General features: G+C 43.1%; 1 protein-coding gene across 1 annotated transcript in view; it reads left to right on the forward strand.

The window, feature by feature from the left end:
• Positions 1-26,991, forward strand: part of PTPN9 (protein tyrosine phosphatase non-receptor type 9) — a 111,929-nt gene that overhangs the window by 70,781 nt on the left and 14,157 nt on the right. The window contains exons 6-8 of the mRNA XM_010381893.2: positions 2,924-3,034; positions 6,000-6,328; positions 20,183-20,276. Coding sequence (XP_010380195.1) covers positions 2,924-3,034; positions 6,000-6,328; positions 20,183-20,276 — 534 coding nt within the window. The remainder of the gene's footprint in view (positions 1-2,923; positions 3,035-5,999; positions 6,329-20,182; positions 20,277-26,991) is intronic.

A 26,991-nucleotide genomic window follows, 5' to 3' on the forward strand; every position in this document is an offset into this window, starting at 1 on the left:
CGGGGTTTCACCGTGTTAGCCAGGATGGTCTCGATCTCCTGACCTCGTGATCCGCCCGCCTCGGCCTCCCAAAGTGCTGGGATTACAGGCTTGAGCCACCGCGCCCGGCGATTAAAGTCTTAAATAGCAAAAACAGGCCAAGCGTGGAGCCTCACACCTGGAATCCCAACACTGGGAGGCCAAGGCAGGCAGATTGCTTGAGCCCAGTAGTTTGAAGCCAGCCTGGGCAACACGATGAAACCACTTGTATTTTTATTCTACAAAAATACAAAAATTAGGCATGGTGGCACATTCTACTTGCGAGGCTGAGGTAGGAGGATCACTTGCAACCTGGGAGGTCAAGGCTATGGTGAGCCATGATGGTGCCACCGTACTCCAGCCTGGTCAACAGAGTGAGACCTCATCTCAAAAAAAAAAAAAGGACAAAAACAAAAGTTTAAATTTTTAAAAGAAAATAGCTCCTCAAGTGGACAAGTGGAAACAACCAATGTGCACAAGTGGAAACAACCCAAATGTCCATCAATGGATTAATAGATAGGAAAAATGTGGTATATTTATGAGGAAATATTATTCAGCCTTAGAAAGCAATGTAATTCTGAGACATGCTACAATATGGATTAACCTTGAAAACATTATGCTAAGTAGGATACACAAGACAAAAAAGGACAACTATAGTAGGATTCCAATAATATGAGGACTAAAAATATGCAAATTCATAGAGACAGAAAGTAGAACCAAGGTTACTAGGGACTAGGGGGAGAAGAGAATAGGGATATGTTGTTTAATGAGTACAGGGTTTTTGTTTGTGATGATGAAATAGTTCTGAAAATGAATAGTGGTGATGGCTGCATTGTGAACATACTTAATGCCAATAATTGTACACTTAAAATGTTTTAAAAGGTCAATTTTGTTGTGTATATTTTACAATAAAAAACCAACTTAGAAAAATTAATACACATGGTGGAATCAGTGGTAGAGCAGTAAAAAAAAAAAAAATAGTACTTTTTCTGACATTAAAATAGAAAAGGATTTAAGACACAAAATACACTAACCAGAAAAGAAAACATTTAACCATATTAAAATTAAGAACTTGGCCGGGCACGGTGGCTCAAGCCTGTAATCCCAGCACTTTGGGAGGCCGAGACGGGCGGATCACGAGGTCAGGAGATCGAGACCATCCTGGCTAACATGGTGAAACCCTGTCTCTACTAAAAAATACAAAAAACTAGCCGGGCAAGGTGGCGGGCACCTGTAGTCCCAGCTACTCGGGAGGCTGAGGCAGGAGAATGGCGTAAACCCGGGAGGTGGAGCTTGCAGTGAGCTGAGATCTGGTCACTGCACTCCAGCCTGGGTGACAGAGCGAGACTTTGTCTCAAAAAAAAAAAAAAAAACAAAAAAAAACGCCGGGAGCAGTGGCTCAATGCCTATAATCCCAGCACTGTGGGAGGCCATGGCCAAGATAGGCAGATCACTTGAGGTCAGGAGTTCGAAACCAGCTGGCCAACATGGTGAAATTCTGTCTCTACTAAAAATACAAAAATTAGCCAAGTGTAGTGGCACAGTCCCAGTTACTTGGGAGCCTGAGGTGGGAGGATCATTTGAGCCTGGGAGGTACAGGACACAGTGAGCAGTGATTGTACCACTGCACTCCAGCCTGGGCAACAGAGCAAGACCCTGTCTCAAAAACAAAACGAAACAAAAACCGGACAACCAACCAAACAAAAAAACTAAGCACTGTGGAGTAGGAATGAATGATTTTTTCATCTTTATATCTTGTGTGGATGAGGGTATCTTCTTTTTTTAGATCTCATTTGCCATAGTGCACATTAGATTATATTTATTGATTGGTAAATACATAGATGAACGAATAGATTAAAAAATGATTATGCATACATCAGACTGAATGAAAAGTTATGAAAGAGAAATTTTTTTAATTTTTAAATTTTTATTTATTATTATTATTATTATTATTATTATTTTGAGATGGAGTTTTGCTCTTGTTGCCCAGGCTGGAGTGCAGTGGTGCGATCTTGGCTTACTGCAACCTCCACCTCCTAGGTTCAAGCGATTCTCCTGCCTCAGTCTCCCAAGTAGCAGGGATTACAGGCGCATGCCACCATGCCCGGCTAATCTTTGTATTTTTAGTAGAGATGGGGTTTCACCATGTTGGCTGGGCTGGTTTCAAACTCCTGACTTCAAGTGATCTGCCTGCCTCGGCTTCCAGAAATGCTGGGATTACAGGCGTGAGCCACCGCGCCCAGCCATATTATTTTTTTTTGAGACAGAGTTTCGCTCTTGTTGTCCAGGGTAAAGTGCAATGGCGTGATCTCAACTCACTGCAGCCTCTGCTTCCTGGGTTCAAGTGATTCTCCTGCCTCAGCCTTCTGAGTAGTTGGGATTACAGGTGTCTGCTACCACACCTGGCTAGTTTTGTATTTTTAGTACTGACAGGTTTTACCATGTTGGCGAGGCTGGTCTTGAACTCCCGACCTCCAGTGATCCACCCACCTCAGCCTCCCGTAATGCTGGGATTATAGGCATGAGCCACCGCACCTGGTCGAGAAATGTTTAATGTTCAGTTTATTCATAATCTCATTTTTCCTTCATTTTAGTAACAGAACTTTTTTAGGAGGCATATATGTATGTTGATGTGTGGTATGTGTAGGATATCTGTTGTGAAGTCAGAATAGTTTCTGATCCATAAAGCTTATGGTAGACAAGAACTTAACATTGTTATTTTTAAAGGTAAATCAGCTTCTAATATCTTTAGTTTGTTTAACCACTTTTCCTATAGCTGCTGAGGTCAAACCTGAATTAGGCTATAGACTCCCCCTGCTGGGTAAGAATGGGGAGAAGAGCAGAAAACCTAAACTTGGGCTTGAAGAGTCACAGGTTCCATTACACTTATGTGTTTTCTCCACAGGGAGCATTTCCAGCTCGTCTGAAGAAAGTACTGATTGTGGGGGCACCCATATGGTTCCGAGTGCCCTATTCTATCATCAGCCTCCTCCTGAAGGACAAAGTCCGGGAGAGGGTAAGGCAAGCTCGCCCTTTTTTATTTGGAGGTGAATAGATACATTCTCATCTCTACCACTGAATTCCTGCCAATTAATTTTCTGCCTTCAAAAAATCCTCCTGGTGTGTCTCCTAGAGCCTGTTCTGCTTCTGTTAGTGCATTCACTCATATTCTCTACCTGATTCATTAGTCAGTTCGATACAGACTGCCTCTCTTACTGTACTACAAGCTTCTTGAAGTTTGAAACTAGACACAGTTTATCTGGTTCTCACTTTCTATAGCACCTTGCATAAGATAGTACTGAAAGATTGTGTCCTGGAGGTAACTTAGGGATAGCTGCTACTTCCAAAATTTATCCTAGAGCTGCATAGGCCTTTAATATTTAACAGCTTGTAATATAATTGCATTCGTTGAACTGGCATTTGAATTTGTTCAACTGGAAACATCATTCAATCCCTTTGACCACCAGGGTTGTGGAGGAAAGTTTTTCATTATGTCTCTTTCTACATTTATTCCTGGCATTTTTTTTCTCAGAACATCTTGTTGCTTCCCAATTTTAAAAGCAAAATTACCTTAATTCTGGGCTGAGTGTAGCGGCTCATGCCTATAATCCTAACACTTTGGGAGTCCGAGGCCAAGGTGGGAAGATCGCTTGAGGCCAGGAGTTCAAGACCAGCCTGGGCAACATAGTGAGACCCTGTAGCCAGAATAAAACCAAAAACTTTAATTGTTATAATCTCCTGAGTGTCCCATGATTAAAAAATTTATGGTCTCAGTTACTGATTGCAGCCATTAAAAGATAGGACATATGAAAGTAAAGACATTTGTTTCTGTGTTAGCTACTTAAACATCTAATGACACAGAGTAGGAGAGATCTTTTTTTTTCTTTTTTCTTTTCTTTTTTTTTTTTTTGAGATGGAGTCTCACTCTGTCGCCCAGGCTGGAGTACAGTGGCACGATCTTGGCTCACTGCAGCCCCGCCTCCTGATTTCAAGCGATTCTTCTGCCTCAGCCTCCTGAGTAGCTGGGAGTACAGGCTCACACCACCACGCCCAGCTACTTTTTGTATTTTTAGTAGAGATGGGGGTTTCACCATATTGGCCAGGCTGGTCTCCAACTCCTGACCTCATGATCCGCCCGCCTTGGCCTCCCAAAGTGCTGGGATTACAGGCGTGAGCCACCGTGGTTTTTTTTGTTGTTGTTGTTTTGTTTGTTTGTTTGAGATGGAATTTTGCTCTGTCTCCCAGGCTGGAGTGCAGTGGTGCGATCTCGGCTCACTGCAAGCTCCGCCTTCCAGGTTCAAGCGATTCTCCTGCCTCAGCCTCTCTAATAGCTGGGACTACAGGTGCATGCTGTCATGCCCAGCTAATTTTTTGTGTTTTTAGTAGAGACGGGGTTTCACTGTGTTAGCCAAGATAGAGTCTTGATCTCCTGACCTTGTGATCTACCCGCCTCGGCCTCCCAAAGTGCTGGGATTAGAGGCATGAGCACCATGCCCGGCCATGAGAGATCTTTTCTTTCTTTCTTCCTTTTTTTTTTTTGAGATGGAGGTTTGCTCTTGTCGCTCAGGCTAGAGTGCAATGGCATGACCTTGGCTCACTGCAACCTCCAACCCCCAGGTTCAAGATGATTCTCCTGCCTCAGCCTCCCGAGTTGCTGGGATTATAGGCTCCCACCACCATGCCCAGATAATTCTTGTATTTTTTTTTTTAGTAGAGATGGTGTTTCACCATGTTGGACAGGCTGGTCTCAAACTCCTGACCTCAGGTGATCCACCTGCCTCAGCCTCCCAAAGTGCTGGGATTACAGGCGTGAGCCACCATGCCAGCTGGAGAGATCTTTTCTAAGGTAACTCTTTGAGAGGACTCCATAGTCAGGTTCTTGCACTTGAATGATAGGAATTATACATGCATGTATAAACTCAAAATATATTAAGTACTTTTTGTAGATGAAGCACTGGTTCCTGATAATTAAAAATTAAGTGAGATAGTCTGCCCTCAAGGAGCTCATGGTCTTGATAGGGAACACAGAAATACATGTATGAGAACTTTGGCTCTGCAGGAACGCAGAGAAGCATATTGCCTCAGGCAGTCAGGAAAGACTTCACAGAAGACGTGAGCTGTGCTGGTCCATGAAGAGGCAGAGGAGGAAAAGAAGGCATTCCAAGAAGAGGCAACAGCAAAAGAGATGAGCTTTTAGGAGGAAGAGCATCCCCATTCCACAGAGATCCTAAGGAGAACCAGTTAAGCTAATTTGCTCCAGCATGGCTATGTCCAAGCAAAGAGCAGCATTAAGTCTTATGATTACTACAAAAAATTGTCTGGGCGTGGTGGTGTGCATCTGCAGTCCCAGTTACTTGGGGGGCTGAGGTGGGAGGATCCCTTGAGCCCAGGAGGTTGAGGCTGCAGTGAGCCTTGATCACGCCACTATAGTCTAGGCTGGGTGAAAAAGTGAGACCCTGTCTCAAAAAAAAAGTGTTATCTAACATTATTCCTGAGCTACCCTGCCTCTGGGTGTCTTGCTTTCATAGAATCCTATCTTTGTGAACAGTTATACCAAGCTGAGTAAAACACAAGCTAACAGGTCTTAGAATGGGTTGTCTGAGTATGGGGTTGACAAAAATAACTACTACCTATGCATTCTTAGTGGCCAAAAAAAGAGTACCAGCATTCAGCGATGCTGGGAAGCCTTGTTAATAATATAAAGCTTTTGTTCACTATAGCATCCTTTCAGAAGATGTGTAACAGTGTCCCTAATTCCAGGAGTGAATTTTATATACATTCTGGGAGTTCACACTGGCAAATTCATAGGACTTAAATCTCAGGCAGATGAAGTGTAGTCTACTACTTTTACAGTATACCTTGAATTTCAAGAAAATCTCATACCATCCCCCAAACCTGATATAAACACATTTATTCTTTATCACTCTCTATATGCCTTTCCCTCTCCCCACATACTCACATGGTTCTTTCTAACTTTCTAGATTCAGATATTAAAGACATCTGAGGTCACGCAGCATCTGCCCAGGGAGTGTCTTCCAGAAAACCTGGGTGGGTACGTCAAAATTGATCTCGCCACTTGGAATTTCCAGTTCCTACCCCAGGTGAACGGCCACCCAGATCCCTTCGATGAGATCATCCTGTTCTCCCTCCCTCCTGCCTTAGACTGGGACTCAGTACATGTTCCAGGTCCCCATGCTATGACCATCCAAGAGTTGGTGGACTATGTTAACGCCAGGCAAAAGCAAGGAATCTATGAGGAATATGAAGACATTCGTCGTGAGAACCCTGTTGGCACTTTCCACTGTTCCATGTAAGTAGGAAAGGTTTGGGCCAGCAGCTGGTTACCAGGATGCTTCTGGCAGGCTCTGGCAACAGCTCCTTCCACCCTTCACTTGCTTCACAGAGACCCTTCCTTGTGTTAGGGAACATCACTCTCACATAAATGATGGTTTCTCGCATGCAGAAAGAGGTACTTTCTGCTTTGGTGCTCTTGCCAACATCCTATGCTCTGAAGTTTCTGAAGTTCTTTGGTACCAACAGGATAACCCTGTTGGACATATTTTTGGATATTTTTCTGAAATGCAAGTTTTTTTTTTTTTTTGAGGCAGAGTCTTGCTCTGTTGCCCAGGCTGGAGTGCAGTGGCCGGATCTCAGCTCACTGCAAGCTCCGCCTCCCGGGTTCCCGCCATTCTCCTGCCTCAGCCTCCGGAGTAGCTGGGACTACAGGTGCCGCCACCACGCCTGGCTAGTTTTTTGTATTTTTTAGTAGAGACAGGGTTTCACCGTGTTAGCCAGGATGGTCTCGATCTCCTGACCTCGTGATCCGCCCGTCTCGGCCTCCCAAAGTGCTGGGATTACAGGCTTGAGCTACCACGCCCGGCCAAGTTTTTTTTTAAAGTAGGTTCAAAATAGGCTACTCTTTATTCCAGTTCTCAGTGTGAGCGCTGATCTGTTCATTTAGGCAGTTTCTCCCCATAACATTTATGGTATAACATTACATCTTGAGGAGGGGTATGTGGTACACTTAAAATAATCCACAGTCAGTAAGAGAGTACAGTTGCCTCATAGGACTTTAACCCCTTGAGATTTTCATTCTACTCAAATCTTATCACAAAACCATCTGGCTAGTTTATAACTCTGGCTCATAACTACTTGATAACTACTGTTGGCCATAGAACATAGATCCTCCCTTCCTTCCTCCCTCCCTCTTTCCTTTTTTTTTTCTTTTTGAGACGGAGTCTCATTCTGTCACCTAGGCTGGAGTGCAATGGCGCGATCTCGGCTCACTGCAACCTCCGCTTCCCAGGTTCAAGCAATTCTCCCTGCCTCACCCTCCCAAGTAGCTGGGATTATAGGCATGCACCACAACGCCTGGTTAATTTTTGTATTTTTAGTAGAGACAGGGTTTCACGGTGTTGGCCAGGTTGGTCTCGAACTCCTGACCTCAGGTGATCTGCCCGCCTCGGCCTCCCAAAGTGCTGGGATTACAGGTATGAGCTACCACACCCGGCCTTTTTTTCTTTTTTCTCTTCTCCTCTTCTCTTCTCCTTTTCTTTTCTTTTCTTTTCTTCTATATTATTTTCCTCAAATTCCTAGGTTCAAGTGATCCTCCTACCTCAGCCTCCTGAGTAGCTGGGACTATAGGTATGTGCCACTATGTCCAGCTACTTTTTTATTTTTTGAAGAGATGGGATTTCAGCATGCTGCCCAGGTTGGTCCTAAACTCCGAGGCTCAAGTGATCCTCCTGCCTCAACCTCCCAAAGGGTTGGGATTACAGGCGTGAGCCAGTGCACCCAGTCAGATTATTTATCTTACCATGTTACTGTCATTTATTTTACCATGTTTTAATTGGCTGCTCCAGTAATCTCTTTCTCTCCAACTAGTGAGCTGTGTCTTTTGAAAACTGCAGAAACTAGGGCTGGGTGCAGTGTCTCAGGCCTATACCCAGCACTTTGGGAGTAAAGGAATAGGAGGATCATTTGTGCCCAGGAGTTTGAGACCAACCTGAGCAGCATAGCAAGACCCCACCTCTACAAAAATAAAAAACAAAAAAATTAGCCAGGCATGGTGGCACACTCCTGTTGTTCCAGCTGCACTGGAGGATGACTTGAGCCGGGGAGGTCAAGACCGCAGTGAGTTATGATCACGCTACTGAACTCCAGCCTGAGTGACAGAGTAAGACTTTGTCTAAGGAAAAAAAAAAAAGAAAAAAAAAAGGAAAGAAAATTAGGGAAGCTGTCCTAGTGGGTCCCAGCCTCATACTCCAACTTAACCAAAAATTCCCTCTGTGAGTGACACAAGTTATTTCCCATCTCAGCACTTCAGTTTTCCTCTGTATAATATGTGACTACTGGACTCTGATCTTCACCTACCTTTGTAGCTTAAATGTTTTAGAAATCTAGGATTCTGTGAGTACCTCTTCTCTCTTGTAACTCCTGCCCAGTGTAGTCAGTGTGCTCTGAATAAGATGCAGGGATAGAGTCTTTTAGCAAAGCAAAGAGGGAAAATAATGAGACAGGGAAAGTCAGAAAGAAGAGGCACTTGGGAAGGAAGTCAATCAGAGCAAGAATACAAAAGAAAATAAGAGGAGACATAGGGGACACAGACCCCATATCAACAAGGGAAAGTATTCTTTTCTCCCATACAGCTCTGTTTCTTCCCTACCAGCTCCAGACCCCTATTTTTATTTAATTTTATTTATTGTATTTATTATTTTATTATTTTTTTTTAGAGACAGGGTCTTGCTTTGTCCCCTAGGCTGGAGCATAGTGGCATGATCATGGCTCACTGCAACCTTCATCACTTGATGCTCAGTTGATTCTCCTGCCTCAGCCTCTTGAGTAGCTGAGACCACAGACATGCACCACCATGCCTGGCTAATTTTTTAAAATTTTTTGTAGAGTCTCCCTATGTTGCCCAGGCTGGTCTTGAACCCCTGGACTCAAGTGATCCTCCTGCCTTAGCCTTCCAAAGTGCTGGAATTATAGGTGCTACCTATGCCCAGCTACCAGACTCCCTGTTTACATCCAATCTGTTTTGCAGACAGAACCATTATTCCGTTAAAGTCTTTTTTGTTGTTGAGACAGTCTCACTCCATCACCCAGGCTGGAGTGCAATGGTGTGATCTCGACTCACTGCAACCTCCGCCTCGTGGGTTCAAGCCATTCTGTGCCTTAGTCTCCCAAGTAGATGGAATTACAGGTGTTTGCCACCACACCCAGCTAAATTGTGTGTGTGTATATGTATATATGTGTGTGTGTGTATTTATTAATTAATTTACTTATTTAGAGACAGAGTCTCACTCTGTCGGCCAGGCTAGAGTACAGTGGCATGATATCGGCCCACTGCAACCTCCATCTCCCATACTCAAGCAATTCTCCTGCCTCAGCCTCCTGAGTAGCTGGGATTACAGGCATGTGACACCACGCCCAGCTAATTTTGTATTTTTAGTAGAGATGGGGTTTCACTGTGTTGGCCAGGCAGGTCTCAAACTACTGACCTCGGGTTATTCACCCTCCTTGGCTTCCCAAAGTGCTGGGATTACAGGCGTGAGCTACCGTGCCTGGCCTAATTTGTATATTTTTAGTAGAGATGGGGTTTTGCCATGTTGGCCAGGCTGATCTCCAACTCCTGACAAGTGATCTGCCCACCTCGGCCCGGCAAAATGCTGGGATTACAGGCATGAGCCACCATGCCCAGCCTCCCTTGCAGTCTTGAATCAAGGAAGTACATTGGAGCAGGGAGGGATGCTAGGCTGATCTAAGAGTATGCACACTTATCCTGGGGATTCTTCACCTTGCTCTTGGTGCTTCTGCAGCTACCAACTGCTGTGAGGCCCTTGAGATGTCACTTCTACTATGGAGTCTCCCCTCCTCCATTAAAAAAGTGGGTTTGGCTGGGCATGGTGGCTTACGCCTGTAATCCCAGCACTTTGGGAGGCCGAGGCTGTGGGTCACAAGGTCAAGAGATTGAGACCATCCTGGCCAACATGGTGAAATCCCATCTCTACTAAAAATACAAAAATTAGCTTGGTGTGGTGGCATACACCTGTAGTCCCAGCTACTCGGGAGGCTGAGGCAGGAGAATTGCTTGAGCCCAGGAGGTGGAGGTTGCTGTGAGCTGAGATTGTGCCACTGCACTCCAGCCTGGGCAACAGAGCAAGACTGTCTCAAAAAAAAAAAAAAAAATGGGTTTAGATCGTCTTGTTGGCATCATCCAAACCAGCTACCATTTGACAATCAGAGAACAGATCCCTCATCCAATAAGAGGACTTACTAGTCTTGCCTATTGAATGATTGGTTCCCCACTTGATAATTTAGAACCTAGAATCCTCATCAGCTCCAGGCCTCTGACTTACACCAATTCCCAGTGGAGCTACTTACACAGAACAAACTATGTCTCCCTTGGAATTCTGGATTATGAAGTGGCTATCAGTGTATATTCACTCTTGCCCAGGATTCCCCTGGACCAAGAGACTTTCTTTACCTTTTCTCTTTTTACTTTTTCTTATAATTGTAGATTCACCTGCAGTTGTAAGAAATAATAGAGACATATCACATGTACCCTTTCTGCAGTTATCCCATGATAACATCTTCCAAAACTATAGTATCACAGCCAGAATGTTAATATTGATACAATCCACCAATCTGATTTAGACTTCCCCAGTTTTACTTTGTGTGTGTTTAGTTCTATGCAGTTTTGTCACACATGTAGGTTTGTGTATCTATCACCATAGTCAATATACAAAGAGTTCTATCACCACAAGCCTCCCCTCGTTGCCCTTCAATATTTTTATCTTTATTTATTTATTTATTTATTTATTTATTTATTTTTGAGATGGAGTCTCGCTCTGTCGCCCAGGCTAGAGTGCAGTGGCCAGATCTCAGCTCACTGCAAGCTCCGCCTCCCGGGTTTACGCCATTCTCCTGCCTCAGCCTCCCGAGTAGCTGGGACTACAGGCACCCGCCACCTCGCCCGGCTAGTTTTTTGTATTTTTTAGTAGAGACGGGGTTTCACAGTGTTAGCCAGGATGGTCTCGATCTCCTGACCTTGTGATCCGCCCGTCTCGGCCTCCCAAAGTGCTGGGATTACAGGCTTGAGCCACCGCGCCCGGCCTATTTATTTTTTTAAATAAATAAAGAGTCTTGCTCTGTTACTCAAGCTGGAGTGCTGTGGCGCAATCTTGGCTCCCTGCAACCTCTGCTTCCCAGGTTCAAGTGATTCTCCTGCCTCAGCCTCCCGAGTAGCTGGGATTACAGGCATGCACCACCATGCCTGGCGAATTTTTGTATTTTTAGTACAGTCGGGGTTTCACTATGTTGGCCAGGCTTATCTCAAACTCCTGACCTCAGCTGATTCACCCACCTCGGCCTCCCAAAGTGCTGGGATTACAGGCGTGAGCCACTGCACCCAGCCTCGTTGCCCTTTAATAAACATATACTTCCTTCCCACCACCTCCCCATTCCTAACCCCTGCAACCACAAATCTATTCTCCATTTCTATAATTTTGTCCTTTCCAAATTGTTGTTATATCAAATAACATTATGTAAAATGTAAAAAAATGACATACATACTGTATGTAATCTTTTAGGATTGGTTTTATTCACTAGGCATGTTTGTATGGGAAGGGGGAAATATGTATATTTTTTTCTTTGAGATGAGATGTGGTCTCGCTCTGTCGCCGAGGCTGGAGTTCAGTGGCACGATCTCAGCTCACTGCAACCTCTGCCTCATGGGTTCAAGTGATTCTCCCGCCTCAGTCTCCCAAGTAGCTGGGATTACAGTTGCCCGCTACCACGCCCAGCTAATTTTTTTTGTATTTTTAGTAAAGATGGGGTTTCACCATATTGACTAGGCTGGTCTCCAACTCCTGACTGCAGGTGATCTGCCAGCCTCGGCCTCCCAAAGTGCTGGGATTACAGGCATGAGCCACTGCGCCGGGCTGAAATTTTTTAAGATACAGAAAAGTACACAGTGTGACACTATAGATAACTATGTTCCTACTACAGAATCAATACTGACTCTTGTTAATATTTTGTTATATTTACTTCATCTCTTTTTTTTTTTTTTTTGAGACAGAGTTTTGCTCTTGTTGCCCAGGCTGGAGTGCAATGGCGTGACCTCAGCTCACTGCAACCTCTGCCTCCTGGGTTCAAACGATTCTTCTGCCTTAGCCTCCCAAGTAGTTGGGATTACAGGTGCCCGCTACCAAGCCCAGCTAATTTTTTGTATTTTTCATAGAGACGGGGTTTTGCCATGTTGGTTAGGGTGGTCTTGAGCTCCTCACATCAGGTGATCCACTCGCTTTGGCCGGCCTTTTTTTTTTTTTTCAGGAGGAGTCTCACTCTGTCACCCAGGCTGGAGTGTAGTGGCATGATCTCGGCTCACTGCAAGCTCCACCTCCTGGGTTCATGCCATCCTCCTGCCTCAGCCTCCCGAGTAGCTGGGACTACAGGCGCCCGCCACCACGCCCGGCTAATTTTTTTTTTTTAGTAGAGACGGGGTTTCACCATGTTAACCAGGATGGTCTCGATCTCCTGACCTCATGATCCACCTGCCTCGGCCTCCCAAAGTGCTGGGATTACAGGCTTGAGCCACCGTGCCCAGCCCCGCCCTCTTTTTTTTTAAGAGAGACATGTGTTCTTGCTCTGGGGGTTGGAGTGCAGGTGCGGTGGCACTGTCATAGCTTACGGCAGCCTCAACCTCCTGGGCTCAAGTGATTTTCTTGCCTTAGCCTTCCTAGTAGCTGGAACTAGAGGTGTGGGGTACCATACCTTGCTAATTTTTTTGACGTTTTTGTAGAGATGGAGTCTTGCTCTGTTGCCCAGGCTGGTCTCAAACTCCTGGGCTCAAGTGATTCTCCAACCTCAGCCTCCCAAAGCACTAGGATTTTAGACATGAGCCACTGTGCCCAGCTGTCTTTTTCATTATTATATAAAAGAAAGAATTTATTATAAAGTTGAAATTCTTCTAATCCTCATTCTTAGTTCTCCCCAGTCATCATAAGCAGCTACTAGTATGAATATGGTGTTATTTCATAGTTCATTTTGTTTATACTGTTATATATACATAAGCAGTCATGAACAATATAGAGTATTATTTTATATGTGTGACCTTTGTAATTTCTTTGCTTTCAGTTAATATATGCAAATAATTTTTTTTCAAAACCAAACAGTTGTAAAGAAGACAAGCAATGGCCGGGCGCGGTGGCTCATGCCTGTAATCCCAGCACTTTGGGAGGCCGAGGCAGGCAGGATCATGAGGTCAGGAGTTCGAGACCATCCTGCCTAACATGGTGAAACCCCGTCTCTACTAAAAATACAAAAAAAAAAGTAGCCGGCCTGGTGGCGGGCACCTGTAGTCCCAGCTACTCGGGAGGCTGAGGCAGGAGAATGGCGTGAACCTGGGAGGTGGAGCTTGCAGTGAGCTGAGATCTGGCCACTGCACTGCAGCCTGGGTGACAGAGTGAAACTCCATCTCAAAAAAAAAAAAGAAAAAAAGAAGACAAGCAATGACAAAAAATAGCAAACTCTTGTTTTTACCCTCAGTTCCATTACCCATAATCATGTATTCAACTCTTGTAGCTGTTGCCCCTGGTATTTCATCCCTAATTCTAAATTAAAATGCTTATAATATGCCAGGCACAGTGGCTCATGCCTGTAATCCCAGCAATTTGGGAGGCTGAAGTGTGTAGATCATTTGAGCTCAGGATTTCAAGACCAGCCTGAGCAACATGGTGAAACCCTGTCTCTACAAAAATTACAAAAATAAGCCGGGTGTGGTGGCGTGTGTTTGTAATCCCAGGTACTTGGGAGGCTGAGGTGGGAAGCTCACTTGAGCCTGGGACGTTGAGGCTGCAGTGAGCCAAAATTGTGCCACTGGACTCCAGCTTGGAATACAGAGCAAGACTCTGTCTCAAAAAAAAAAAAAAAAAAAAAAACTCAATAATACTTTTAGTGACTTTTATTGTAGGTGCTCATTTAGCTCTTATACTATGTCTCCACTTTCCTTTTGACTACTCTTCCAATATACAATAATTACATGTAACATTCTTAAATTGAATCATCATTGTACATTATTGTGACTATATAAATTATTTTTACTGGAGAGCTACATGGGCTACTATGAAATGATCAAATATATTAACAATTTTTTTTTTTTTTTTTTTTTTAGTAGAGATGGGATTTCACCATGTTGGCCAGGCTGGTCTCAAACTCCTGGCCTCAAGTGATTCACCTGCCTTGGCCTCCCAAAGTGCTGGGATTACAGTTGTGAACCACTGCGTCCAGCCTTTTTTTTTTTTTTTTGAGACAGGCTCTCACTCTGTCACCCAGGTTGGAGTGCAGTGGCTCTATCTCGGCTCACTGCAACCTCTACTTCCCAGACTCAAGCAATTCTCTTGCCTCAGCCTCCAGAGTAGCTGGGACCACAGGCATGCTTCACCACGTCTGGCTAATTTTTTGCATTTCTGGTAGAGATGGGGTTTGGCCATGTTGCCCAGGCTGGTCCCAAACTCCTGAGCTCAGGCCATCCACCTGCCTTAGCCTCCCAAAGTACTGGGATTACAGGAATGAGCCACTACACCTGGCCTAATAATCTTATGAATTCAATTTTTTGTTTCTTCTGGAGTTAATTACCAAATTTTTCATTTCCTTTAGTTTTCTGTGTACGTTCCTCATTCTTTCTCTTTTTTCTTTTTGTTTTTTGGTTTTTTTGATGTTGCCCAGGCTGGAGTGCAGTGGCGCGATCTCGACTTACCGCAACCTCCACACCCTGGGTTCAAGCGATTCTCGTATCTCAGCCTCCTGAGTAGCTGGGATTATAGGCACCTGCCACCTCGCCCAGCTAATTTTTTTTGGTATTTTTATTAGAGACATGGTTTCACCATTTTGGCCAGGCTGGTTTCGAACTCCTGACCTCAAGTGATCTGCCCACCTTTGCCTCCCAAAGAGATGGGATTATAGGTGTGAGCCACCGTGCTTGGCCCTTCATTATTTTTCTATATGCCCAATCAGAATTATTTTACAGTGTCATCATTAGTTTCCAAGTGATTGAATGTATCAGATAGTCAATTGCATCTTTTTTTTTTTCCTGAGACCTCACTTTCAGAACTTTTTCTTTCGTTCTAGTCTAAACTGTGGTTGGTTATTCTGTAGGCTTGTTCCTCACTTTTTATCTTGTAATTTTCCCTCTTTCCTTTGTTGGATCTTGTTTCCTAGTTGTAGACCATCTTCTTTCTTTACTTTTATTCTATTTTGCTAGAGTATAAAACTCTAGGTTGGAAATAACTTTATCTCAGAATTTTTAAGGCAATGCCTTTCCAATGACTAGTTATGCTGTCTGTGAATTGTCTGATCTTACTCTTTCTCAATCTATTTATTTATTTGTTTGTTTGTGATGGAGTCTCACTCTGTCACCCAGGCTGGAGTGCAGTGGCACAATCTCGGCTCACTGCAACCTCCACCTTCTGGGTTCAAGTGATTCTCCTACCTCAGCCTCCTGAGTTGCTGGGACTACAGGCATGTGCCATCATGCCCACCTAATTTTTGTATTTTTGGTAGAAACGGAGTTTCACCATGTTGACCAGGCTGGTCTCAAACTCCTGACTTCAGGAGATCTGCCCTTCTTGGCCTCTCAAAGTGCTCGGATTGCAGGAGTGAGCCACTGCACCCAGTCTAAATTTCTTAAACAGAAAAAGAAATTATCTTTAAAATGCTCAGGGAAGAAAAAAGAAAAACAATAGATCATTTTAAAGGATTGAGAGAGGCTGGGCACGGTGGCTCACGCCTGTAACCCCAGCACTTTGGGAGGCCAAGGAGGGCAGATCACCCGAGTTCAGGAGTTCAAGACCAGCCTGGCCATCATGGCGGAACCCTGTCTCTACTAAAAATATAAAAATCAGCCAGGTGTGGGGAGGCTTCTGTAATCCCAGCTACTCCAGAGTCTAAGGCAGAAGAATCCCTTGAACCTGGGAGGTGGAGGTTGCCATGAGCCGAGATTGCGCCACTGCACTCCAGCCTGGGGGACAGAGCGAGACTCTGTCCCCGCCCCGCCCCCAAAAAAATTCACAATGATGTGCCTTAGTGTAGGTCCTCTTTTAAAATTTATTACAATGGTTACTTGATAGATTCTTTTAATCTGAAGGCTTGTTATTTAGTTACAGGTTTTTCTTGTTACATTGTTTTTTAAATGATTTCTTTCCTTGCATTATGTTAGTTCTCTCTCTATATATATGTAAATATATAGATTATATATATATATATTCCTATCAGTCTGGTTGGATCTCCTAGAGTAAGAATTGACAAACTTTTTCTTAAAAGACAAGATAGTAAGTATTTCAGTATTGTGGGGCTTACATTCTTTGTTACAAGTACTCAACACTGCCAAAATATACTTAGTGAGTACAGAAATAAATGAACCTGACTGTGTTCCAATAAAACTTTATTTACAAAAACAAGTAACCAAGGCATAGTTTACTGACTCAACACTGTCAATATATACTTAGTGAGTACAGAAATAAATGGGCTTGACTATGTTTCAGTAAAACTTCATTTACAAAAACAAGTGGCCAGGGCATAGTTTACTGACTTGTGTCCCAGAATGATTCTCTTAACTTTCTTCATTTTTTTCTTTTTTTTTTTTTTTAATTAAATGAGACAGTCTCGCTCTGTCGCCTAGGCTGGAGTACAGTGGTGCAATTTCAGCTCACTGCAACCTCCACTTCCCGCGTTAAAGTGATTCTCATGCCTCAGCCTCCTGAGTAGCTGGGACTACAAAGCGCACACCACCACACCCTGCTAATTTTTATATTTTTAGTAGAGACAAGTTTCGACATGTTGGCCAGGCTGGTCTTGAACTCCTGACCTCAAGTAATCCGCCCGCCCCAGCCTCCCAAAGTGCTGGGATAACAGGCATGAGCCACTGTGCCTGGCCAGTTTTTCTCATATTTTCATCACTTTTTTCATTTTGTTTTGTATTCTGGAAATTTCCTCAACTTTCTCTTTTATCTCATCTATTAAAATTATTATTTTTGATATTATTTTAAATTTCCAAGAGCTTTTCTTCTCTGTTCCTTTTTCATTGTACTCTCTTCTTATTTTATGTATAATTGTATCTCCTCTTTTCTCTTTGAGGATATTAATGATAGCCTTTTAGAGGTTTTCTCTTACTCTTTTTTTTAAAACTTCTGTAGCCCCCATGTGTTTGAATTATGGGTTTTTCCATTTGTTTGTTTTTTGTTTGATTTTGAGACAGGGTCTCACTTTGTCACCCAGGCTGGAGTGCAGTGATCCATCATAGCTCACTGCAGCTTCCGTCTCCCAAGCTTAGGTGATCCTCCTACCTCAGGTTCCTGAATAGCAGGGACTACAGGTATGTACCACCATGCCCAGCTGATTTTTTAAATTTTCAGTAGAGACAAGGTCTTGCCATGTTGCCCAGGCTGGTCTTGAACTCCTGAGCTCAAGTGATCCTCCACCTTGGCCCTCCCAAAGAGTTGGGATTACAGGCATCAGCCACCATGACCAGCCTGAATTGTGTTATTTGAATTGTGTATTAAAGTATTTGTGTTAGGGGCTTTCCTTAATTACATTGAGATCCTTGGCTTTTAGTTCATATTTATGGTCCTAAAAAGCTGCATGGTTACAAAAGCAGACAGTGATGAACAAAAAAACAAGCTGCATGGAAGCTCGTTTTGCATGGATGAGCTTCAGATTATAATGATCAGACAACTAGCTTATTGTTGGGTATACTCCAAATGACAGAATTCTTTAACCTGATGCTGTTTACTTTATCCAGAGAAGAGTTCTCCCATCCTTTGGATCCACTGATGGGATCCAAGCTTGAATATGAGTGTAGGACAGAACAGTGAGAATGGGTCAGGGATTTTCACTATATAACATTCAGATTTTCATTTTATTCCCATTTTTAGCTCTGTTCCTCACCTTGCTTTCCATGGTAAGGGAGTTCTGAGGGTGTGCCATCTTGTCTCTCTATAGGTACCTCCCTTGGTCCTAGCTTCTATGTTTGGCCATGTCAGCCAAAATCCTCCTGATTTTTCTCTGTCAAAATGGGTTGAACACTCTTTGTGTGCTGATGTCTCCACTGTCACTTTTTGGGTTTGTAGTGAATATTCCTTTATCATCATTTTAGTGAAGCTACTGGGTGAATGGAGTGGAGTCAATATGTGTTAGACTGGCATTTAAGGTCAGGCTCGGTGACTCACACCTATAATCCCAGCACTTTGGGAGGCTGAGGCGGGAGGATTGCTTGAGTCCAGGAGTGTGAGACCAGCCTGGGCAATGTGGCAAAACCCTTTCTCTACAAAAATTTAAAAATTAGCTGGGCGTGGTGGTGTTCATCTGTAGTCCTAGCTACTCCTGGGCTCAGGATCACCTGAGCCCAGGGAGATTAGGGCTGCAGTGAGCTGTGATTGTGCCACTGGACTCCAGCCTGGGCCACCCTGGAAACCTTTGAGATGTCTCAAAAAGAAAATAAAATTGGAATTTAAGAGATTTGGTTTGAAAATCTTTTGACAAATAAGTAGTAGAAATTTTTATCTGCAACTAGAGTTTTTTTGGTGGTATACCCCATTACTTTCCCCTTTACTCCCTCTCTCTTTTTTACTAATGTGCTCCTCATCTCTGTCTGAGACCTCATCAAAATGGATTTTACCACCCATATTTCTACGAGTTTTCTGATCAGTATCACTTAGGTAATCTCTAAGAAGATTGAGGCTTTCTCTACAGCTCTCCTTTTTCTGAGCCCTTACTAGAATAGACTTTTATGCCTGTTTATGGCAACATAGGCTTTTTCTGCATGTACTTCCAAATTCTATCAGCTCTGTCCATTACCCAGTTCCAAAGCTGCTTCCACATTTTTAGTTATTTGTTACAGCAGCACCCCACTTCTTAGTACCAATTTCTGCCTTGGCTGTTTGGCAGAAAGAGAGAAAGTGTGGGGACTCCCATCCCCAGTCTTTCTCTCTCTTTTTAAATTTAATTAATTAATTAATTAATTTTAATTTTTATTCTTTGAGATAGACCCTTGCTTTGTCACCCAAACTGGAGTGCAGTGGTGCGATTTTGGCTCACTGCGTCCTCCACCTCCCAGGTTCAAGTGATTTTCCTGCCTCAGCCTCCTGAGTAGCTGGGATTACAGGTGTGTGCCATTACACCTGGCTAATTTTTGTATTTTTAGTAGAGGCAGGGTTTCATCATCTTGGCCAGTCTGGTCTTGAACTCCTGACCTCAGATGATCCACCCGCCTTGGCATCCCAAAGCGCTGGGATTACAGGTGTAAGCCACCACGCTCAGCTTCTCTCTCTCTCTTTTTTTTTTTTTTTTTTTAAGTCAAGGTGTCTCTCCGTCACCCAGGCTGGTGTGCAGTGGCACCATCATAGCTCACTGCAGCCTTGACTTCCTGGGCTGAAGCAATCCTCCCACCTTAGACTCCTGAGTAGCTAGGAGTACAGGTGTGTGCCATGATGCCCGGCTAATTTTTTGACTTCTCTCTAGAGGTAAATTCTCATTAGTCCGGGTGCAGTGGCTCACGCCTGTAATCCCAACACTTTGGGAGGCCAAAACGGGTGGATCACGAGGTCAGGAGATCGAGACCATCCTGGCTAACATGGTGAAACCCCGTCTCCACTAAAAATACAAAAAATTAACCAGGCGTGGTGGCGGGCGCCTGTAGTCCCAGCTACTCGGGAGGCTGAGGCAGGAGAATGGTGTGAACTCAGGAGGGGGAGCTTGCAGAGAGCCAAGATCGCGCCACTGCACTCCAGCCTGGGCAACAGAGCGAGACTCTGCCTCAAAAAAAAAAGAAAAAGAGAGAGAGATAAGCTCTCATTACATTTCCCAGAGGGGTCACGAACTCCTGGCCTCAAGCAATCCTCTTGCCTCCCAAAGTGCTGGGACTACAGGTGTGAGCCACCATGCCTGGTCTCCCTCTCTTTTGAATGGAGATATGTTTACTTTTAGAAGTAGTATGTACTTACCACAAAAAAATGTTAAATGATATGGAACTGTATGGGCTAGAGATTGAAAAGCTTCCATGTCTCCACCCCTAAGAGTAATTGACACCCCTTTTGCATGGTCAGACTTTGTACATACATACTGTCCCGACTTTTTCTTTATTCTTGCTTGTTTGTTTCATTTCCTTCAGGTCTCCAGGAAACCTAGAGAAAAACCGTTATGGGGATGTACCCTGCCTGGACCAAACTAGAGTGAAGCTAACAAAGCGAAGTGGCCATACTCAGGTAGACAGATAAATGTGATCTTTTTAGGTGCACTGGGGGAAATTGAGCTTCTTCCAGAGTTAAGCTTACTAATACTTTAGTAGAATGAAAGTAGACTCCAAGGCCAGAGAGATTAGGTTTGAGTTTATATTTTGCTACATACTAGTCTGTGACCATAGGCAAGTCCTTGAATGCCCATCTCACAGTATTGAGTGGAAATTAAATGAAATTATTTATGTGAATGCTGATAGTGCAAGGTCTGATATATTGTAGGTGCTTCATAGGTGTTAAATTATTTATCCTTTACTCCTTAGTTGTAAAGTCATGGTCATATAGTCCAATTCCTTTGGTGAGTATATATGCATCAATACAAAGCAACCTTGATTTTAAGTGACCTCTGATTTCTCCATCTATATCTGAGGAAACTGTGGACAACTTATGTATACATAAATGTCTAGGGATAGAGATGAAATGGTCAAATGACTATTTTAATATATTAATTTGATTATATCTACATGTTAAAAACCTCATATGTAATCTATTACGAGATACTTAACGAACATTTTATTCAAACACTTTACATACACCTTTAACTAAAGTTAAAGGTGTCTTTAGTGTCTCTGTCACATTTGAGCCACTTTTTTTCTCCCTCAAAACAGAGTCTTGCTTTATTGCCCAGGCTAGAGTGCAGTGATCACCGCTCACTGCAACCTTGACCTCCTGGGCTCAAGTGATTCTTGTACCTCAGCCTCCCAAGTAACTGAGACCACGAGCGTGTGCCACATACTGGCTAATTTTAAAATATTTTTGTAGAGACAAGTTCTCACTATGTTGCCCAGTCTGGTCTTGAACTCTTGTGCTCAATCCTCTTGCGTCAGCCTCCCTAAGTGCTGGAATTACAGGCCACTTTTTGAGTCAGTCTAATAAGGTTTTCCAGAGTATAGTGTCTTTATTTACTTTTAAGTGTATGGCATTGTGACTGAAATTTTATCCGAAAACAGGAAAATCTGTTAGGGTAACATTAGGACAAGTTGGTTTTTTAATTCATCCTGCATCTTATGCATCCCCTATAATGTGATTCATTCACTTATTCCTTTGTAAAATCCTTAAAAAAAAAAAAATAGAGAGACAGGGTCTCACTCTGTTACCCAGACTGGAGTGCAGTGACTTGATCATAGCTCACTGCACCCTTGAACTTCCGGGCTCAAGCGATCCTCCCACCTCTGCCTCCTAAGTAGCTGAGACTACAGGCACACGCCATTACACATGCCTGATTTCTTTAAAAAAATTTTTGTAGAGCTAGGGTCTCACTCTGTTGCCCAGGTTCCTCCTGGGCTCAAGCAATCCTCTCACCTTGGCCTCCCAAAGTGCTGGGATTACAGGCATGAGCCAGTGTGCCTGGCCATAAATTCCTTTTTAATATAACTTGTTTATAGAAACATCCAACCTTAGAATTTTGAGATGAATGACTAAATTATTATCTTCCTTTTTTTCCCTTCTGATATACCAATTTTATTAGGTGATGTCTCTAAAAAACCCAATTTTGTTAGGTGATCTCATAAAAACAAAACAAAACAAAAAAAAACCCCAGCATTGACTGAGGTGTTGTTCAAAGTAAAGTTATTTTATTTTTATTTATTTATTTTTTTTGAGACAGAGTTTCGCTCTTGTTGCCCAGGTTGGAGTGCAATGGCGTGATCTCAGCTCACTGCAACCTCCACCTCCCGGGTTCAAGTGATTCTCCTGTCTTAGCCTCCCGAGTAGCTGGGATTACAGGTCCATGCCACCACACCCGGCTAATTTTTGTATTTTTAGTAGATACGGGTTTCATCATTTGGTCTCGAACTCCTGACCTGAGGTGATCCGCCTGCCTTGACTTCCCAATGTACTGGGATAACAGGCATGAGCCACTGCGCCAGCAAAGTAAAGTAATTTAAATAGTACCTCTTTAACATGATACACACTATAAGGACTTGTTATATCCCTTCTCTTTCTGGGGAATAATTTTTGGAAAAATTATTGCCTTGTATTTGGGCATATATGATATGTGGGTTGGGACCCCAGGATCATGGTTTCCAACTCTCTTGTCCCTGTTGTTTCAAGCACATAAACTGAATTCACAGTCTTATCCAGGACCCTTAGAGAAGATTTTCCTGCAGGAGCATTTGAGCTAAGAGACTGGCTGGCTGGAGGGTAAATTCATAAGTACTGCTGAGATCATCATCATATATGCCTGAAGGAGTGGAGTACAGTGGTTGAGTTGGGGCTTTGGAGTCAGAGATATCTGTATTTATCCATTTTGTTGATTTCCCTGTCTCCAGTACCTAGAACAGTGCCTGATATGTATCAGACACTCAGGACATATTTGTGAATGAGTGAATCTTAGTGTACCAGGCGACTCTTCTAGTCATCCTGTGGTTAATATGAAGATCATTGTCTGATTTGTAGTCCCTCTTCTTACTGAAACATTAGTGGAGGCTTTATTTTTATAGCAAATGGAGTATTTAGGCTTTTGTTTGTTTATTTTGATTTTAGTTTTTAGTTTTTTTTTGACATTATTCACTTTGGGGGGTTAGGAAAGCAAAAAAAAAAAAATTATTTACTTAGCTTTGGGGACTTAACACTGTCATGAAATTTCCACCTATGGGGCTATTTTTCCATTCTTTCCTGACATTTAGTTGTTTTTAAATTTTAATTGATAAAATTTTATATATTTATGTTATACAGTATAATATTTTAAAATATTGTGCATTGCAGAGAGGCTAAGTCAAGCTAGTTAACATATGCATTACTTCACATATTTACCTTGTTTTATGGTGAAAACACTTAAAATCTGCTGTCCACAATTTTCAAGTATACAGTATCTTGTTAATTGGAGGATTCAGGCTTTTTAGTGACTTGTTCACTTGATTTGCTTCTGGAATTTTAAAGCTGTTAGTCCCAGTTTCTGCTGAACACGGCTACCTTAATCTGTTTGGGCTGCTGCAAGAAAAATACCACAGGCAGGATGGCTTATAAACAACAGAAATTTATTTCGCACTATTGTGGAGTCTGGGAAGTCCTAGATCAACATGCTGGCAGATTTGGGGTCTGGTGAGGGCCCCTTTCTTGGTTCATAGACCACCGTCTACTCATTGCATCCTCACATGGCAGAAGGGAAAGGGGTGAGGGAGCACTTCAGAACTCTTCTGTTTTACAAGGGTACTAATCCCATTTGTGAGAGCTCTGTCCTCATGGTCCTCATCACCCAATCACCTATCTCAAGGCCCCATCTCCTAATACCATTACATTGAGGGTTTGGGGTTGGGATGTATACATTTAAAGTTATGGGGGACACAAATGTTCAGTCTATAGCAATGGCCCATAACATAGTGTGCCAAGTTTGTTCTTCCTACTATTTCAATTTGCCCCCAAGTATATACTTTGTCTCTGGGTCATTTTCAGTTTTGAGATGGAGTCTCGCTCTGTTGCCCTGGCTGGAGTGCAGTGGCGCGATCTCAGCTCACTGCAAGCTCCGCCTCCTGGGTTCACGCCATCCTCCTGCCTCAGCCTCCTGAGTAGCTGGAACTACAGGCACCCGCCACCACGCCCGGCTAATTTTTGTTTTGTTTTGTTTTGTATTTTTAGTAGAGACGGGGTTTCACTGTGTTAGCCAGGATGGTCCCGATCTCCTGACCTCGTGATCCGCCCGTCTCGGCCTCCCAAAGTGTTGGGATTACAGGCGTGAGCACTGTGCCCGGCCTTCAGTTTTAACATCCAGTGATTCTTCCGAAGTTGCTGAAATTAAAAATTTTAATTTCCTGGGAATTAAAAATCAGCAGTCTCAGCGACCAGTGCTAAAGCTGATAGTTCTTACTTATAAAGCAATAATGTAAAGAAGTGACAATTCTTTTCGAAGCATGAAGTTAGTTCCTCCTTATGTTCTTACTAATGTTGACTGGCATATACCAGGTAAATCTTTTGTACTTTTCCATACCTTCTCCCTTGGTCCTCAAGAGGTTATACCATTTGTATGTGCCAGGTTGAGTAGAGGATAGGCTTAGGCTAACTGCACCCTGGATTGAGAAGCCTGTTTGGAAGTGAGTGAGGCTTTTAGCATGCTGAGTCTGCTGCCAGTGGTCTGTTAGCTCAGTGAAGTTGTCTGAGTTAAGGTAGGACAGTAATCATATGAGGCCAATACTAGCTGCTATGGGAGGGAAAACTGTGAGTTTATCACTCCACTATTTAGTCAAAGAAACAGTTTCTAAGGAGGAAACTCTTGACTAAATAAGTAGTAGAGTGATAAACTGATAGACTGACTGGCTAAGGAACACAAATCCAAGTAACACGGGTTTGACCATGAGGTAGAGATATCTTAGGAGGTTAGCTATGGAATACTGACAGTTCAGATTGCCCTCCCAGTGATAGGACCCACAGGAGAAAGAGTGATAGGTTGAGGAAAGTCAGTCTGACCTCTCTGTAGTGCAGTGGGTTATAAGTTTTCCCTAGTTTGCTATTGAAACTTTTCTTTTGTCCTCTGTAACCCTTCACACCTTCCCTTATCCATTCCACTGCCTCCATCCATTCAACTCTCAACTAGTTATACTATCACATGAAACTGCAGCTGATCGATGTTTCTCTTTTATCAGCCTGGATCAAAGGATCTTTTGAGTAGGTATTAATAAAAAAATGATGTTGAAGTAATTAAGACTGAGGACATTAGGAGGTGGGAGAATACCCTGGAAGAGAGGGTGTCAGGAGCTATTCATTGAGATGCCTTTGAATTTGACTGGAAGTTGCTTTGTATTAATTCAGGTAGTAATGGAGTTCAGGTGTATGGCCTGTCCTGTTAATGGTCCTAAGTATGAGGTGTAGTTTTATTTCTTCTCCATTCACATTTTGCCTTTTGTGTATGGCAGGACGGACCAGATATTCCTACTTGCTTGCCTTGCTCATTTGGTCCTGTGCTACAGTGTTGCAAGTCCTGATGGACCCTTTTCCTGTAAATAACAGTTTCTATTGAGTTATAGTTCACTCTGGCATACTGCCACTATTACTACTTGAGATGTCACTGGGGCAGTTACTACTGTTAATACTTGAGACTGTCATTAGGAGACTGAATGAAGGGGGACAAACATAGAAATGAAAACTTAAGACAAAAATAACTATTCTAAAGGAAGGGTAACACGGGGAAGAAGAAGACAGCTCCCTGCTTCTACTGAGCAAAGGCAGCCCTGAGCTTCTACAGCCCTTTGTATTTATTGCGTAGCAAGAGCAGGGAGGAGGAGGTAACTATTGGTCAGCTGCTTAATTGATCACAGGTTCACATTATTGTTAACAGGCTTCAGATGTGCCTAATCACAAGCAACACTTGTGCCTTGGTCGTGACTGCCCTCGGCATTCCTTCTGGGTGGCAGACGCAGTTTGTCAGTTTGCTAACATCCTGCTTTCATTAGAAGTTTGCTTTTTGCTCATATAGCCTCCAGTGGTATACTGAGTTGATCATGACCCTCATTCTTTCGGCCTCCAACAGTTCACATACCATACAATTTACCTATTTAAAGTATGTAAGTCGCCGGGCGCGGTGGCTCATGCCTGTAATCCCAGCACTTTGGGAGGCCGAGGCAGGCAGATCATGAGGTCAGGAGATCAAGACCACAGTGAAACTCCGTCTCTACTAAAAATACAAAAAATTAGCTAGGCATGGTGGTGGGCACCTGTAGTCTCAGCTACTCGAGTGGCTGAGGCAGGAGAATGGCGTTAACCCGGGAGGCAGAGCTTGCAATGAGCCGAGATTGCGCCACTGCACTACAGCCTGGGCGACAGAGCGAGATTCCATCTCAAAAAAATAATAATAATAAAAATAAAGTATATAAGTCAATGGCTGTTAGTATATTCACAGAGTTGTACAACCATCACCACAATCAACTTTAGAACATGTTTTTCATTTCCCAAAGAAACCTCACACCCTTGGCAGTTACTACCTATTTCCCTCTAACCCACCCTAATTTATTTCCTATCTCCATAGATTTGCCTGTTCTAGGGATCTCATACAAAGAGAATCCTAGACTATGTAACTTTTTGTATCTGGTTTCTATCACTTAGCGTAATGTTTTCTAGGTCCATCCATGTTGTAGCATGTATTATCACATCACTCCTTTTTACTGTCAAATAATATTCCATTGTATGGATATACCACCTTTATTCATTTATCAGCTGAAGGACATTTGAGTTGTTTCTATTTTTGGCTATTATGAATAATGCTGCTATGGATATTTATGTATAAGGTTTTCTATGGACATATGTTATTATTTTGCTAAGGAGTGGAATTGCTGAGTCATATGGTGACTTTTTAATCTTTTGAGGAACAACCAGGCTGTTTTCTAAAGTAACTGTAGCATTTTACATTACCACTAGCAATGTATAAGCAGGGTATACATGTGTATGAGCGTTTCAGTTTTTCCACATCCTTGCCAGCAATATTATCTATAATTGATATCTGTAGTCATCCTAGTGGGTGATTAGTATCTCGTGGTATGGATTTGCATTTCTCTGATGGCTAATGATGAATGATTTTTTTTTTTTTTTTTGAGACGGAGTCTTGCTCTGTCGCCCAGGCTGGAATGCAGTGGCACCATCTTGGCTCACTGCAAGCTCTGCCTCCTGGGTTCATGCCATTCTCCTGCCTCAGCCTCCTGAGTAGCTGGGACTACAGGCGCCTGCCACCACGCCCGGCTTTTTTTTTTTTTTTTTTTTT

Source organism: Rhinopithecus roxellana, chromosome 5 (genome assembly GCF_007565055.1).
Source record: "Rhinopithecus roxellana isolate Shanxi Qingling chromosome 5, ASM756505v1, whole genome shotgun sequence".
NCBI classification, from domain to species: domain Eukaryota; kingdom Metazoa; phylum Chordata; class Mammalia; order Primates; family Cercopithecidae; genus Rhinopithecus; species Rhinopithecus roxellana.